Source organism: Octopus bimaculoides, chromosome 15 (genome assembly GCF_046866305.1).
Source record: "Octopus bimaculoides isolate indiv1 chromosome 15, ASM4686630v1, whole genome shotgun sequence".
Lineage (NCBI taxonomy): Eukaryota > Metazoa > Mollusca > Cephalopoda > Octopoda > Octopodidae > Octopus > Octopus bimaculoides.
Window position 1 is genome coordinate 53,440,405 of NC_142942.1, and position 17,221 is coordinate 53,457,625.

The 17,221-nt window shown below is 35.3% G+C and overlaps 1 protein-coding gene across 1 annotated transcript in view; it reads right to left on the minus strand.

The window, feature by feature from the left end:
- Positions 1-17,221, minus strand: part of LOC106878166 (synaptogenesis protein syg-2) — a 166,618-nt gene that overhangs the window by 46,194 nt on the left and 103,203 nt on the right. Inside the window, exon 9 of the mRNA XM_089363935.1 lies at positions 13,812-14,090. Coding sequence (XP_089220061.1) covers positions 13,812-14,090 — 279 coding nt within the window. The remainder of the gene's footprint in view (positions 1-13,811; positions 14,091-17,221) is intronic.

A 17,221-nucleotide genomic window follows, 5' to 3' on the forward strand; every position in this document is an offset into this window, starting at 1 on the left:
AATAATAAATGCCCGGATGCAGTACCAAGCAATGGCTCTCATGGCTTCTGATCTTAACTGATTAGAAGTGTTATCATGTACATTGTTTTGTCTTGTTATAAAAAGATGGGCCTCAGCAAATATTCTGCTTAATACCGAAGATCTGCTTGTCAGCTGTTTGACCATAACCAGTTGAGCATGTCCCTTAGAGGCTGACAATATGTGTATCCCTGATGACGGGCAGAAGTAGTGGGGGAGCATCATAGCCATGTGTTGAGAGGAATTCTTTGGGGTTTGAATAATTCACCTCTGGAAGCATGGGAGTTTTGTTCATCATCCTTAAAACAAACCTTATTCAGGGACCTTTTGAGCGAGATGGGCTACTCGACCTGAAGAAAATTCTAACTGGGCCCTACCTGCAAAATCATGCACTGTTTATCTTGATATGAGATCACCATGTTGCGCACATATGGTTGTGATGCATGTGCTTGATGCACACTTATCAGATGGGTAGGCATGATGGATATATTGGGCTTCATATATTTGTACTCCAGTGTCACTTTGATGACATGCATTGCTCTCTCTCACTCAACAATAATAATAATTATAGTATAGCTACTGCTATGAAAAACAACATTCTCATTTTCATTTTTTCTGTAGGAGCAGAAACGATGTGCCAATAGTTGTTTCAACAATTACATCTTCAACCAAGAAGTTGGCAGCCACAAATTTACTGTCTTGAATTTAATATGATATTTCTCCAATTGGGACGGTGTAGTTATAGAGTTGTACTAATCAGATATTTTGTCATAACTGCAGAGCTTATCAAGTTTATCAAGAACTCAGAACCAATTATATATCCTCATATCTAGAATCCTTAACTGCCTGATCATTATTGCTATGTTGCTGTTGTCCTAGTGTCCTTGTCACGTTATTCTGATGTAAATAGGCAAGTACTCATTAGATACTTGTCTGCTGTAAGCAGTGGCAGCATAGTAAAATTAATGGGTGTTTGATAAGCTTGATCTGACAGCCTGAAAACTAAAGCAGGAAATCAGTAATTCTGCTGCTGAATTCTTTACATTAGGATCTGAGTCTTCAGTGGATGTTTCCCCCCCCCCCCCTCCCCACTCAAAGACCAAATTAAGATTATGGGACGAAGCATTACTAACAGAGGGGTAAATAAGAACTGTTTGGTCATCCATCATATTTTAGTTGATTGAAGTTCCTTTCACTCTAAATAATGATGCCAGGAATGATGATGATGATGATGATGATGATAAGGAGGAGGAGGATGGTGGTGATAATAGTATGGTGAAAAAGATGATTATGGCGATGATGATGATGATGATGATGATAACTAATACTGAGGATGTAAGTAACGATGATGATGAGAATGGCAGTTATGATGATGATGATGATGATGATGATGATGATGGTGGTGGTGGTAGTGATGATGACAATAAGGATGGTGATTTCATCTATAATGATAACGATGATGTCGATGATCACGATGATGAAGATTATGATGAAGATGATGATGATGATGATGATAACTGCTTGTTTTGTTTTTGTTGCTTTTTTGTTCTCTTGAACATTATCTTAAATATCTGCCTCTGTAATTGGTTGAACAACAAGCAAACCCCCCCCCCCCCCCCCCCCACAAAAACAATTAACAAAACAAAACAAAACGAAACACACACACACACACACACACACACACACAAGCTTATTGAAAACCATTTATTATTCATGCGATGTAATTTACTCAGATTTTTAAAGAAGATATCCAAGTCGTAACCAAATATATTTCTAATGAGAAAACTCTGCTACTCATTTCAGGTATGTCTCTATCCCGCCATTCACTTGGAATTCTATCAGTCTCAGAGCTGATTATGGCACCAGTACCAGCTGCTTAAACACGTTTACCTCCATTGCCACCAAAGACAGCTGTAATTTTCCTCACACTGGTTTTTCAAAAATCTAATCACCATTACACGATATGCTGCCTCACATGGATCAGGTTGTTGTTATTATTATTATTATTATTATTATTATTATTATTATTAGATTTACTATTTCATTTTTCTATGGACATTATTATTCATTATTTGTAACAATACTGCCTAACAAAATTATGCAGTATGTCATATGTTTTCATCTACAATTAGTATTGTACATATATATGCCATCATCATCATCATTATCGATATCTAACATCTGCTTCCCATGCTGGCTTGAGTTGGTCAGCTTGGCATGAACTGGCCAGGCTGGTGGGGGGCTGCACCAGGTTCCATAGCCTGTTTTGGCTTGGTTTCAACAGCTGGATGCCCTTCCCAACACTGACCGCTCCACAGAGTGTACTGGTTGCTTTTCTACGTGGAACCCAGATCCACATCAATGCTTTTTTATGTGGCACCTTGGTCTTAGGATCTCAATTCTGTCGTGGTGGGCAGGTCTTCATGGGTACAGTAATGTCATCTCCTTTGTGAGACAATAATGGAATGGAAAGAAAATGCTCACATGCATAGACAACTGCTAGCCTTCCACAAAATATCTTGCCAGGGTCTGAACACATACGGCTAGAGGTGTGGTCAAGACAGGTTGATGGAGGCCACTCACTTATACTGCAATATAATGAAAAAGATTCTGCATGGTCATTCAGTCTTCGAGAAATAACAGCCAAATCTCACTCAAATTGCACCCTAACCTACTGTCTTAAAAAATATGGGAGTTTCTTATACATGGATTATATGATAATTCCTTACAAAACCTTTTTCCAAATTTTAAACCCCCTAAATTAGGGGGTTCCTTATACACATTAAAATACGGTATATACACACACACATACATATGGCTATATATATATATATATATATATATATATATATGTATATAAATATGATGGACTTTTTTTCAGTTTCCGTCTACTAAATCCACTCACAAGGCTTTAGTTGGCCTGAGGTTATAATAGAAGACACATGCCCAAGGTGCCATGCAGCAGGACTGAATCCAGAACCATGTGCTTGGGAAGCAAACTTCTTACCATACAGCCAAGCCAGCTTATGTATAAGTAAAGGTTGTGGAAAGAAGAAACATTTGTTATATCAATAATGATGATAAATTATAGCAAAATACAAAAAAAAAAAAAAGAATAAAAAGCTTAGGATTGATAAACTGAACAGAACCGAAGTGTAACAACGAAATATTCAGATTTAAGATCAAAGAAACACAAGGAAAGAGGGATATCCTCATCTTTCTGTGTAAAACTCTGATGGTAAGACATCCCACTTCCTCTCTCTCTGTCTCTCTCGCTCTGTCTCTCTCTCTCTGTCTCTCTCTCTGTCTCTGTCTCTCTCTCTGTCTCTGTCTCTCTCTCTCTCTCTCACTCTCTCTCTGTCTCTGTCTCTTTCTGTCTTTGGCTTTAAATTTCCATTTGTCATTTGTTATCATTGCTCTCTGCAGTTCAGTTTACTGATCTCATGTCTTTTCATCTTTGTTATACATTGTCGTGCACGCAATGTCATTATCGTCATCATTACCACCACCACCACAACCACAACCACCACCACCACCAACAACAACAACAGTAACAACAATGACACCCCCACCACCACTGCCATCACCGCTATCACCATCACTCTGCGTGAGTATATGTGTGTGTATGTAAAAGGGAGTCATGGGAATGTCTGTGTGCATATGCATGTGTGTGTGTGTGTGTGTATGTGTGCAATGGAAGTGGGATGGTGAACATTCAACTCTGAAAAAGAAAAATCAAACAGCATTTCAACTCTGTGTGAGTGTATGTGTGTATGTAAAAGGAAAGTACGTGTATGTTTGTATTTGTGATTATCATGTACCTTGTTTTGTACCTTATTTATACATAAAACACTACAATTAGCCGTCATTTGATGGCATGGGGCCAGTTAGTAAAGGAAGATCAGTGCTACGAAGAATAACATATGGATGGCAGAGTCATTCGAACCCGTTATCTTGTGGTTTCTGAATCTCTCATTCTACCCCTTAATCTCACAACTCATTTGTTGCAACTAAATTCCCAAAATAAGGAATACAATTGAATTCTTGGGGAAAAAAAAAAACATCTCCAAAGAAAGCCAAAATAAATAGATTGGCTGATGAAAGTAAAGATGGCAATCTAATAATAATGAAGAATTTAGAACAGAGCAAGATTTTTAATCCAATAGACATTTTAGATTGTATTGTAAATAAAATAATGGATAAAAATCAGGAGAACGGAGGAGAGGAAGAGGTGGAGGTGGTGGTGTTACAAGTTTTGTTTTGATAACCATGTGAATGTAATAGCAATTTAATAAATATGTATACTGATATATGCATACACACACACGTGTGTACATACATGTATACACATACATACATGCATACACATACATACACACATGTGTATATATATATATACACATACATGTATACATGCATACATACACACATATATACACACACATATATGTATACATATATATACACACACATATCTAACTACCAACCTCTCTATCACTCTCTCTCTCTCTCTCTCTCTCTATATATATATATATATATATATATATATGTATGAATGTATGTATATAATAAATAAACACACATGCATGCACACATGTGCCACAGATATTCATACACATACATGTACAAGAGCATAAGTGCATTCATAGACACATACACACCACACACACACACACACACACACACACACACATGTGCACACATACATATTTATTGGTGGAAATTATTAATGGCAGCTGATAGTTGAGTGTTGAGAGCGAAAACAACAGAACTGAAGAGGAAACGTTTCTAAGACAATAAGAACGGCAACCACTTTGAGATTAACATCTGAGATAATGAAGATTGAAAGAAATACTACAACAACCTCCATATCTGATGATGACGATGACGATGATGATGGTGATGGTGATGATCATGATGATAGCATTGGTGGCGGTGGTGGCGGTGGTACGATGACGATGATGGCGCTGGTGATGCTGTTGTAAGTGTTGTTGTTGTTGCTGTTGGTAGCGTCAACGAACATGGTTGTGATGATGATGCTGCTATTGAGGATGATGGCGGCTACGGTGGTCAAGGCAGAGGTTGTGCGATGATGATGATGATGGTGGTGGTGTCGGTGCTGCTGCTGCTGCTGCTGATGGTATTTTTGCTGATGATAGCTGTTTGTGATGGTGATGGTGGCTGACGATGGTGATGTTGATGATAGTGGTGGTGATGATGGTGATGATGATGGCTGTTGTAGTGATAGAATGCTGATGTTCATGATTGTGATGATGATGATGTTTGGGACATTTTAATATGATAATTGTGATAGTGATGCTCATGATGATGATTAATGATGATGATGATGATGATGATGGGGAGGAGAGAAAGAAGATGGTGAGGGTCGTGAAGGTGGTAATATTAATGATGAAAATGATGATGATGATGAAGATGTTGATGATTATGTTGATTATTATTATTATTATAATGATGATGCTGATGATGATGCTGGTGGTGATGATGACGATGACGAAGACCATAATGGTGTCGAAAGGAAATAAAATACAAGTGTTTGACATGTTTAAAATATATATTTTAGAAGACAAAGGAATTTGAGGAAAAAGAAAAATAAGCACAAATAAAACAGTGACTAACAGACAGAAGCATACATACACAGACACACACACACACACATGCATACACATGCACACACAGAGAACACTGTCTTGCACACAATTTACGTATAATATATGTGCATGTGTTTAGGAATGTGTGTGTGCATATATATAACTGTGTGTGTGTGTGTGTGTGTGTATGGGAAACAGTTGTTCATTGATATATTTTATTGGTAAAAACAAAACAAATAAATCCCCCTCCCCCACCTAAAACAAAAAATTGTAAAAAAAAGTACAAACTGAAGACTATAAGAACAACTAAAACAGCAACAATAACAACAGCAATAATAATAATAATAATAAAGAAAATGCAGAAGGATTGTTACACCTCCTCCTACTTCCCAGCCAAGAAAGAAAAAAAAAGAGAAAAATGAATAATTAGGAACAAAAAATAAAAATAAAAGTAGAAGTAAAAATAAAAATAAATGACCAAATATGGTTCAGAAACTAACAAATGATATTAGATAAAAAGAAATATTGTTTGATTACAACAACAACAAGAGTGAAGAAAAGAAGAAAGAGAGGAAAGAATGAAAGAAACATGAAAGAAATTAAAAAGGAAATGAAAAGAAAAATTGAATAAATAATCAGGTATTTTTAAAATTTTATTTCTCACTTGGACAAAAAATAGTGAAATATGTTGGTCAATATTTATGTGTGTATGAGTGAGTGTGTGTGTGTATACACACATACACATATATATATAGATACACAGAGGGATGGATGGATGGATATATATATATATATATATATACACACAGATATCTATCTACATATATAGTATATATGTAATATATATATAATACATATAGTATATATGTAACATATACTATATATGTTCTTTTTTCTTTTCCAGTGCATATTTGCATTATATTTATATATATATATGTATATATATATATATATATATATATATATATATATATCACATCTTATACACACACACATATATATACACCCGTTGCCAGTACCGCCTGACTGGCTCCTGTAGGATTTTCGAGCGAGATCGTTGCCAGTGCCCCTGGACTGGCTTGTGCGGGTGGCACATAAAAGACACCATTTCGAGCGTGGCCGTTTTCGTGCGGGTGACACGTAAAAGCACCCACTACACTCTCTGAGTGGTTGGCGTTAGGAAGGGCATCCAGCTGTAGAAACTCTGCCAAATCAGACTGGAGCCTGGTGTTGCCATCCGGTTTCACCAGTCCTCAGTCAAATCGTCCAACCCATGCTAGCATGGAAAGCGGACGTTAAACGATGATGATGATGATGATGATGATGTTTTATACATACGTACATACATATATATATATATACATAGGTGAAGGCTGGCTGTGTGTTTAAAGGGCAACCAGATCAAACCATCTCAAGTGTAACTGCCCGAAATGGTCATGACGTCTGGAACTTGACTGAGGAATGAAGGCCACAAATGTTCCGTCATCTTTTGCCTGTCCTTCTAATCGTTGCTTCTCTTGTCCGCCTTTGTATCTTCTATCTGGCCAAACATTTTAATGTCCTCTATTGCGTTTTTGTTCCATTTATATATATATATATATATATATATATATATATATATATGGTAAATCTCCTCCAAAATGGTGTTTATTATTGTGAATAAAAGAAAAGTCCCATTGAAAAATGCAGTCAAAGACAGGACAATGTGTCTGAAAGGACAAGGAAGTCACAGAGTGAAGACTTTTGATCATGAGTCTGTTAGATCAGTCTTGGCCTGGGGTTAAACAACACCATCACCAAGAATAACATCATCATCATCATCATCATCATCATCATCATCATGTATACTGACATTGTCTTTAATGCCACTATGACCACTGCCATCACTGATGTTACCATCATCATCGCCATAACGACCATCACATTGTAGTCACAATCATCTTCACCCCCACCACCTTCATGAATATCATCATCATTAACATCATTATTATCATCATTATCATCATCGTAACCATCATCATTGTCGTTGTCATCATCATCATCATCATCACTGTCATCATCATAATTGTCAATGTCATTATCATCAACATCATCACTAATGTTCTTGTCATTCTGTAACAGTTGTTGCTGCTGTCCTCCTCCTCCTCCTCCTCCACACCTTTATCACCATCACCATCATCATCATCATCATCATCCCCATCACAACCATCCACGTCATCACCATCATCTTTGTCATCATCTTTTATCCTTGTCATCACAGGGTAACATATACTTTTGGATAAAATAACTAAAAACATTTACCATAAATAAGCAGAAAAACAAAAAGAATTTAAGAAAAAAATCCCCATAAAAGAACATGTCTCCAATATATATATGTGTCTGTCTGTGTGTAACTGCAGCGACAGCAGCAGAGTTGGCTGGCTAAACTTAATTCCTTACATTAAGCACATTTTTCCACTGAGACAAGAAGACAATGAAATCATGCTGCCAGGATGTTTTACAATTATATTATGCTCACCATAACTACAACAACAACAACAACAACAACAGCAGCAACAACAATGACAATAACAACAACAACAACAGCAACGACAACAACAATGGCAACAACAACAACAACAACAACAATGACAATAACAACGACAACAACAAGGAGAACAAGATTGGCAGCAAAAACAACAACAACAAGAGAAAAAAGAACAACAGCTGCAACAACAACAACAACAACAACAAGAAATAAGATGACAAGAAGAAGAAGCAATAACAACAGCATCAATGCTGATAACAACAAGTGCTGCTGCTGCTGCAGAAACAACAACAAATACAAGAAACAAGAGAAGATTAACAAAAAAAGGAAATGAGAGAAACAATAAGTCAAATGATAGGAATAACAACAAGTATAGCAACAATGATGACAATAACAACAACAACAACAACAACAACAAAGAGAAGAAATAAGTGGAACAACAACAATTACAACAACAACAACATGATATGTAAAAATAAAAAATAAAGTATCATAAAAATTTGAGCAAAAAAAATCGGCAAAAATATTTACTGCAAAAAGTAAATAAAAAGAATAACAAACAAAGAATAATATAAATGATATCATTTAAAATAAGATTTAACAATAATAAGAAGAACAACAACAAGCACCAGGAACAACAACAACAACATGAACAATAGCAAACACAACAACAATTAAAATATCAACAAGGAAAAACAGTTGCTAAGACAACAGCAACACTAACAAAAACGACAAGTGTGCGATGGGTTTAGATCAGAAGAAGGAAACAAATAAATAGATTGAAATTTAGTGTTTTGTTTTTGTTTCTTTTATATATATTCTTATCTTCTGTTTGTTTGTTTGTTAGTTTGTTTTGGTCTTTTTTTTTGTCTTTGCTTTTGTTTTGCTGTAACTATAGAAACAACCATCTTCATTTCCATTTTGAAGTTATATTTAATAGTTTTAGTATGTTCCAAAGATGTAGGTTTCATTTGATTCTGGAATACAGCACACGAACATATATATATGTATATATATATGTATGAAAATAGATGTTAAATGGTGATGGTGATGATGATGATGATAAGGTTGGTATATGTATATATATATATATATATATATATATATATATATATATATACATCTCATCATGATCATGGTCAAAATTTAGTGTTTGCTTTTCCATACCCGATGCCAGCATGGGTTGGACAGTGTAACAGAAAACCGACAAGGTGCAGGGCTACATCAAGCTCCAATGTCATATTTGTCACAGTTTCTACAGCTCAATGCCCTTCATAACACCAACCACTTCACAGAGTGTGGACTGGGTGCTTTTTGTCATGTCACCAGCTCTACTGAGATTGCTATGTAACTCACAAGACAGAAAATGTCAGGTTATCTCGTAAATAATGTTCAAAATATCATATATGTACTGTTCTATATTTAAGAGATGAGGAATTATTTACATTATTTACATTAGACGGATATTTGTCCTCATCTTGTTTGTTGTTAACACAACGTTTCGGCTGATATACCCTCCAGCCTTCATCAGGTGTCTTGGGGGAAATTCTGAACCTGAGTTCTCATTCCTAAGATATTTTTCAATGTTATTATTATTATTATTATTATTATTATTATTATTCAGGTCACTGCCTGGAATCGAACTCGGAGTCTTGGGGTTAGTAGTCCGTGCTCTTAACCACTATGCCTGTGGGCATATGGCGTAGTGGTTAAGAGCGCAAGCTACTAACCCCAATATATATATACATACACTTAATGTGTTCATTTTTATTTTAAATTTTTGTAATAATAGTCGAGTGGGATTTGAAGGACAAATTTGGCCCCTTTATTTGCAGGTCACTCTCCCACTTAAAAGGTTTTTGATTGGCTTGCCTGTGTGCAATGTGTGGAGCACCATAAAGGATTGGAGCACAGCCAAGAGTACCGTGCAAGTGACAGGTTATGAACGGCCAACCTCACCAGCACATTGTCTCATACAATATTTACTCAACAATGAATGTTTCCTCCTCCCTCCTCTTCCCCATCACTCTCTCTCACACATGTGCACACATGCACATGCATGTTATAGGTAGACATGTAGCAGTAGCAAATCGGGAGGAAGAAAGTTGATACAAGCTTTCATGATATTCATGCCTTTCTGTGTGCTTACATACATGCATATGTGTGTGCATGTGTGTGTGTGTGTGTATGCATTCATATACACTCACATAGACACACATACATACATATATGTTTTTGTATATATGTACACACATACTCATATATATACATGAACACACAGATATGTTGAAAAAGTGAGAGAGTGTGAGGGAGAGAGAAAATGTTAGACAGACATAGATAGAGGGAGATAGATAGATAGGTAGATAGATAGACAGATAGAGAGAGAGAGAAATAGAGAGATAGATAGATAGATAGAGAGAGAGAGAGAGAGAGATGGAGAGAAAGATAGAGAGAAAGAGAGAGAGAGATAGGCAGATACACAGAGAGATATCTGTAGGAATCGTTGATGAAGAAAGTTGGTAGAAGTTTGCATGATGTTCAGGCCCCCGCTCTCTCCCCCCCTTCTCTCTCTCACTCTTTCTCTCTCTATCATTATCTCTCTGTCCCTCTACCTGTCTGTCTGTGTGTCTGTCTCCCTCAAAGGCAATATCGAACTAAATCGGAAATGGTTATAAGCAGGAAATTAAATCGAGTTGCATGGATTTAGATCTGATAACTCTGACAGTTTGCTTCTCTCTTATGTCAAGCATGCCATTGGGTCTTTAATCTATAATCTGGGAAAGGTTTATTGCACTTATTGATTTTATTGAACTGTGTCAGTCTATGGACAGCTGGTCTAATCAGCAAAGATTATTTTGTTTATATTGGATGGTGAAAATGTGACAAGGTTTGCTGAAAATACGATTAGGATTTTTTTGGTATGGAATACAGAGAGAAGCGAAGATTTTTGAATAAACAACTGCATGCATGCATATGTGTGCATGTGATTACATGAACACACACACACACACACACAAACACACACATAGATATATTGTATATATGAAATACATATATATATATATCTTTTTCTCTCTTTCTATATATATACATATATACATACATACATACATATATATTTCTAGAAATTCTGCCACAAGATATTTGGATTACCTGTGATGAATGAAGATTTACCTGGGATCTGTATTCTACTTACATTCTACTGGTGTCTAATTGTTGAACATTCCTAACCAAATTCTTTTAATTCTGAGTGCTTTATTGATATCTGCCAGGAATTTTTAATCCCTTTCTTTCTTATTTCTATATGGACATTCCAGGCTCCGACTGAAGAAGCAATTGGCTGCAAATGATCTGTGTGTCTTGTTTTATCCTGTTTGTCATTGTTGTGCTATCGTACTTTTCCAGCTTGTTTTGTTTTGACGATTTCTGTTTGTTTTATTTTTTTACCTTTGATTTATCCATGCAGCACTATGTACAATTTGGGGCTTATTTTATAAGAAAAAGATAACCCTTATGCGTTTGGCCGTACGGCTTTTGAATGTTGTTTTCACTGTCCATTTTTTCCTGTCTTGGTTTGTGTTTGCCACCTTGGAATCCTCTGTGTAGTGGGTTGATCCACTACTCAGGAAGAGACTATTCTAGAGTACGTTCTGTCTTATCTTCGAAACGTCTAGATAGAATAGAGACAGCTGATGAAGGGATATTCCAAGTGGCTTTCCGTTTTCCTATATGTTCGTTCCGTTGTCTGTAGTTTATTGTTCTAACGTCCTGTACCCTGATATGCATGTATATACACATGTAGATGTAAGTATGTACATATATGTGTGTATACATGTATATATATTCTTTGTATTATTACATTATTGAACGCACACGTCCTTTTTTGCAAGTAAGTCTACTATTATTCTGACGTGACTATCTTTCTATCTATCTATCTATCTATCTATTTATCTATCTATCTTTCTATCTATTTATCTATCTGTCTTCCTCCATCTTTCTATCGATACCTCTGTCCTGGCCTCTACTTCACTGCTATACCCTTCTGTCCCTTCCTCCTTGTTCCACTTCCTCCCTCCACCATCCTCTCTGCTCTCGTGTGACCTGTGGTCAACTTTCTTTTCACTCCAGCCGCTGTGAAGGCAAGACGAACTACTAGCGTTCTACCTCAGATTTGCGTTTGGCCATACGGCTTTTGAATGTTGTTTTCACTGTCCATTTTTTCCTGTCTTGGTTTGTGTTTGCCACCTTGGAATCCTCTGTGTAGTGGGTTGATCCACTACTCAGGAAGAGACTATTCTAGAGTACGTTCTGTCTTATCTTTGAAACGTCTAGATAGAATAGAGACAGCTGATGAAGGGATATTCCAAGTGGCTTTCCGTTTTCCTATGTGTTCGTTCCGTTGTCTGTAGTTTATTGTTCTAATGTCCTGTACCCTGATATGCATGTATATACACATGTAGATGTAAGTATGTACATATATGTGTGTATACATGTATATATATTCTTTGTATTATATATATATATATATATATATATATATATATATATACACACACATTTGCTTATTCATACATACATGCATACATACATTCACACATACAAGGATGGCTATGCATTGAGAAATTTGCTTTCCAAGCACATGGTTTTAAGTTGAGTGACACTGCATGGCCATAGATAGATAAATAGATAGATAGATAGATAGATAGATAGGGTAGATTGACAAATACATGGAATTCCTAGCATGAAACCAATTGGTAAGATCAGCTGTAATGGATATATAATATTGTACCCTTCAGATAATATATATACAGATAGATAGATAGATAGATAGATAGATAGATAGATAGATAGATAGATAGATAGATAGATACATGTAATTTCAATTACAATGGATCCATAGAGGATCAAGGCATATCACAGTGAAGTGTGCCACTAATTGGCCAGACAGAATCATGTGGAGCATACGGTGAAGTAATCCATTATAAGTGTAAGGAAGGCATTGAGGAATTAAAGTAAATGTTGTAAGGTAATCCATGATTCCAATAGTATTCCAAAGTATCCATTGAAGGAATCTTAAATGTGGCATAAAAGCATAATGAAAAGACAAATATTACATATATATACATATATATATATGTGTGTGTGTGTGCAATATATATACATACACATTAATACATGAATTATTATTATTTTTTTCTCTTTGTTTTATATCCTGCAATTAAAAACAGCATGTAAGTTATCATTGCTATAACAGTTTACCCAGAAATAAATAATATCTTTATAAATATGTAAATTGAATTTTATACTGTCTAAAGAAATCTTTGTGAAAAAAAAGAAAATTTATAAAAAAAGAATAGAACTTTCCCCACCCACAACTAAAATCTAAAAATATATTCAATGTCAGCTTTGCAAAATATACATACATACATACGTACATATGTTTGTATACATATATATATATATATCTATATATATCTCTGTGTGTATATATGTATATATACATACATACATATATATATATATGCATATATATGTGTATGTCTATATATATATATATATATATATATACACACGCATATATATATATATACACACGCATATATATGTACATAGATATGAGTATATAGAGAAAGGCAAGAATGGAAGATTCTACTTACATTGAACAACAAGGTTCATTGATTTCTGTGATATCAGTGCACCGTATACATGTGATTCTGATTTTGCAGTGCAAGTGTACTGCCCTGCTTCATTCCTGCTTATATTCTTCAGTTCCAGAATCATAGGACTATTCTCAAATGTATGGCTGTCGTTTTGTAAAACTTCTCCAAATTGCAAGGATACTTGCGGACTTGGGTTACCTTCGGCTGAACATTGGAGCGTAATGTCTTGACTTTCACTGACAGTGGAATTTTCTGTCAGTTCAATTGCCGGACGGTCTGTGAATATTTAGAAAAAGGAAAAAAAAAAAAAAAGACATTATGTTAGTATATCTTGGATTTACAATAAAACATTAAATAGTAAGAAAACAAGAACGGTCTTGATCCTTGGACTCACAAAATTGGTCACCCAAATTCCATGGTGTTTACGTGACTGAGATCCTAATAATCTCTCTGAATAGGATGCCAGTCCATTGTAGGATCACACACCTGCAGCTCAGCAGACTGGAGTAATGTAAAATGAAGCATTTTGCTCAAAAAACACAACACACTGCCAGTATGGGAATTGAAATCATAATCTTGCAATCATGAATCTAGTACCCTAACCACTAAACAACACACCTCCACCCATAAAATATTACATATCCATTAAATATTAATTCTACACTAATCTTTCTCTCTCTTTATATCTCTCCGTCATGCTAAATAGCTCCTCTATTTGGCATGACAGATGGCCACCACTAGTGAACAACAAGTGTATTTCCCAGGAACGTATCAATATTCATTCATTCACAGAATGGTGAAATTGCTCATTTGCAGTAATGAGCTCTACCACCCTGTGTTACCTACTTACAGCTGGGTGGACTGAGCTACTAAGGTTAAGTGCTTAAAAGGAACCCACAACAATTAGGTTAGGGTTTCAAGCTGGGTATTATGTACCCTTGTAATGATTCAAATAGGTTTCCACATTAGTTGGCATAGGAAAGTATCAAACTGCTGTGAAAAAACAAAGCAAAACATGAATAACAAATCCTTATCATTAAGGGGTTAGTTATTCAGGGACGAAATGCAAAAGTAAAATACACACACACACACACACAAACACACAAACACGAACACATGCACATACAGAAGCACACACACAAACACAAACACACACAAACATACCAACACAAACACAACTACACACACACAAACACACACAGAGACACACACAAACACACACACACACATACACACAAATAGACACAAATACATAGAAACACAAAGGAATTATAAAATAACATTCTGCTTCTCTTTGTAATATTCAAGACACATATACACACACACGTGATATTCAAGACACACACACACACACAAATATGCAAATATACACAAATACTATAAACATTTAATCACACATTGTGTATAACCTCATTGTGATATTCAATTTCACTCTGCATAAATTCTGGTTAATTTAGCATAATTCAACTCTTTAAGTTGCTTAACAAAATGGTAAGTATTCTTGGTGCTGCACTGTATCTAACTTTGCCGATACAGACATTGAATGTCTCTTCGTAAAGAATTATTGTTGCTGATTTGAGCAGATAGGAAATATTATATTTGGAAAGAAAAATATACCCGTTTCACCTACAAATAAATAAATAAATAAATATAACTTGGAAGAAATCGATCAAAAGTTTCTCCATCAATGAAAGTTTATATTGCCTTTGTGATGTTTCTGCTTGATTTGAATTTGTATGTGTATATATATATATATATATATATATATATATATGCATATATATGTATACATATATATACATACATATGTATATATACATGTTTTCATATAAACACATATAAACATACATATATACGCATATAATATATATATGTGCATATATATATGCACATATAATACCGATGTATATGTGTTTGTGTGTGTGTGTATATATATATATATATATATATATGTGTGTGTGTGTGTGTGTATGCACGTATGTATGCCTGCATGCTTGTTTGTATGCATATATGTATGTGTGCGTATGTATGAATTAAAAAAATGAAAAAAATGAAGGATGAAAGAGGACAAAAATTTTTCTCCAGACTGTAAAAAGAAAAAGAAAAAGAAAAAGAAAAGAAAAAAAGCCTGACTCTTGCTGCTGCTGCTGATATAAAAGTACGTTGAGAGATTTATTGAGATGTTCTGTTGTTAGGACTGCTTTGAGTAATAATAGTTTCTTGAGGATTAAGATTAAGACTACAGATATGACATGAAGCAGCAGAAATAATGATTTCTAACTTGGACACAACGCTACCCGGTCATCATTATCATCATCGTCATCACCACCACTATAATCATCATCATCATCAGCAGCAGCACCACCACCACCACCATCATTCAATGCCCATGTTCCACACTGGTATGGATTGGACAGTTTGACAAGGATCAGACGGAAGTCTAAGGACTGCATCATGTTCCAGCATTTGTTCTGGTATTGTTCCTACAGCTAGATGCCTCCCTTTCTAACGCCAACCATTTTACTGCACATATTTGGTGCACCACCCTTACTTGAAAAAACTTATTCTTTTTATGCCTAGTACTTATTCTCTCGTTTGCCAAACTGCTAAGTTATGAGGACGTAAAGGCGGAAACATCGGTTGTCAAACGATGGTAGGGGGACAAATACAGACACACAAATACAGACACACACACACACATATATATATATATATACATGCATATATATGTATGTATATATGATCATATACAGCACATAAGAATCAATAAAGAAATGGGAAGAACTTAGTGTGACAACAAACTTATGATAAGTCATTCCTCAGAAAGTTTTTTAAAAAAAACCTAAAAACAAAAAAAAAAACCCCCAGTAAATTGCCAAAAGTAGGTCCTGAAAACATACACACACATTCATACGTGCAAACAAATATACAGACCCCCAAACGTGCAAGCACATACATTTACTTCTCTCAAATATGAAGCTGTTAGGCGGGAAAAGATGCGTGAATACAGATGTACTGGAGCCAGTGTTAGTCACCGGTTGTGTTTCTACTTGAAATGCAGTCTTGTTAATATAATTATTTGCTCGAATGCTTGATCAATGAACTGTTAGTTCCATCATTGAAACAGTCATTCCAGACATTGTGTACAGGGCCTCTTTACAAGTGAGCAGTAATAGCATGGTTCTGTTTTCCTTTTATATTTATCTAAAAATCTCGAAACTCAGAGAAGTAATGTGAACTTTGGTATAAACTCAATAATAAAGCAGAAATTGCAAAAAATGGTGGAGAAGCGAAATAACTAAATGGATATAAAAAAAAATTGATTTACAATTCACAGGTTTTGTGTTCAAGTCAAATCTGCGGTGAATTTTTGTTTGGTTGCTGTGACATATTTAGGTAGTTATATG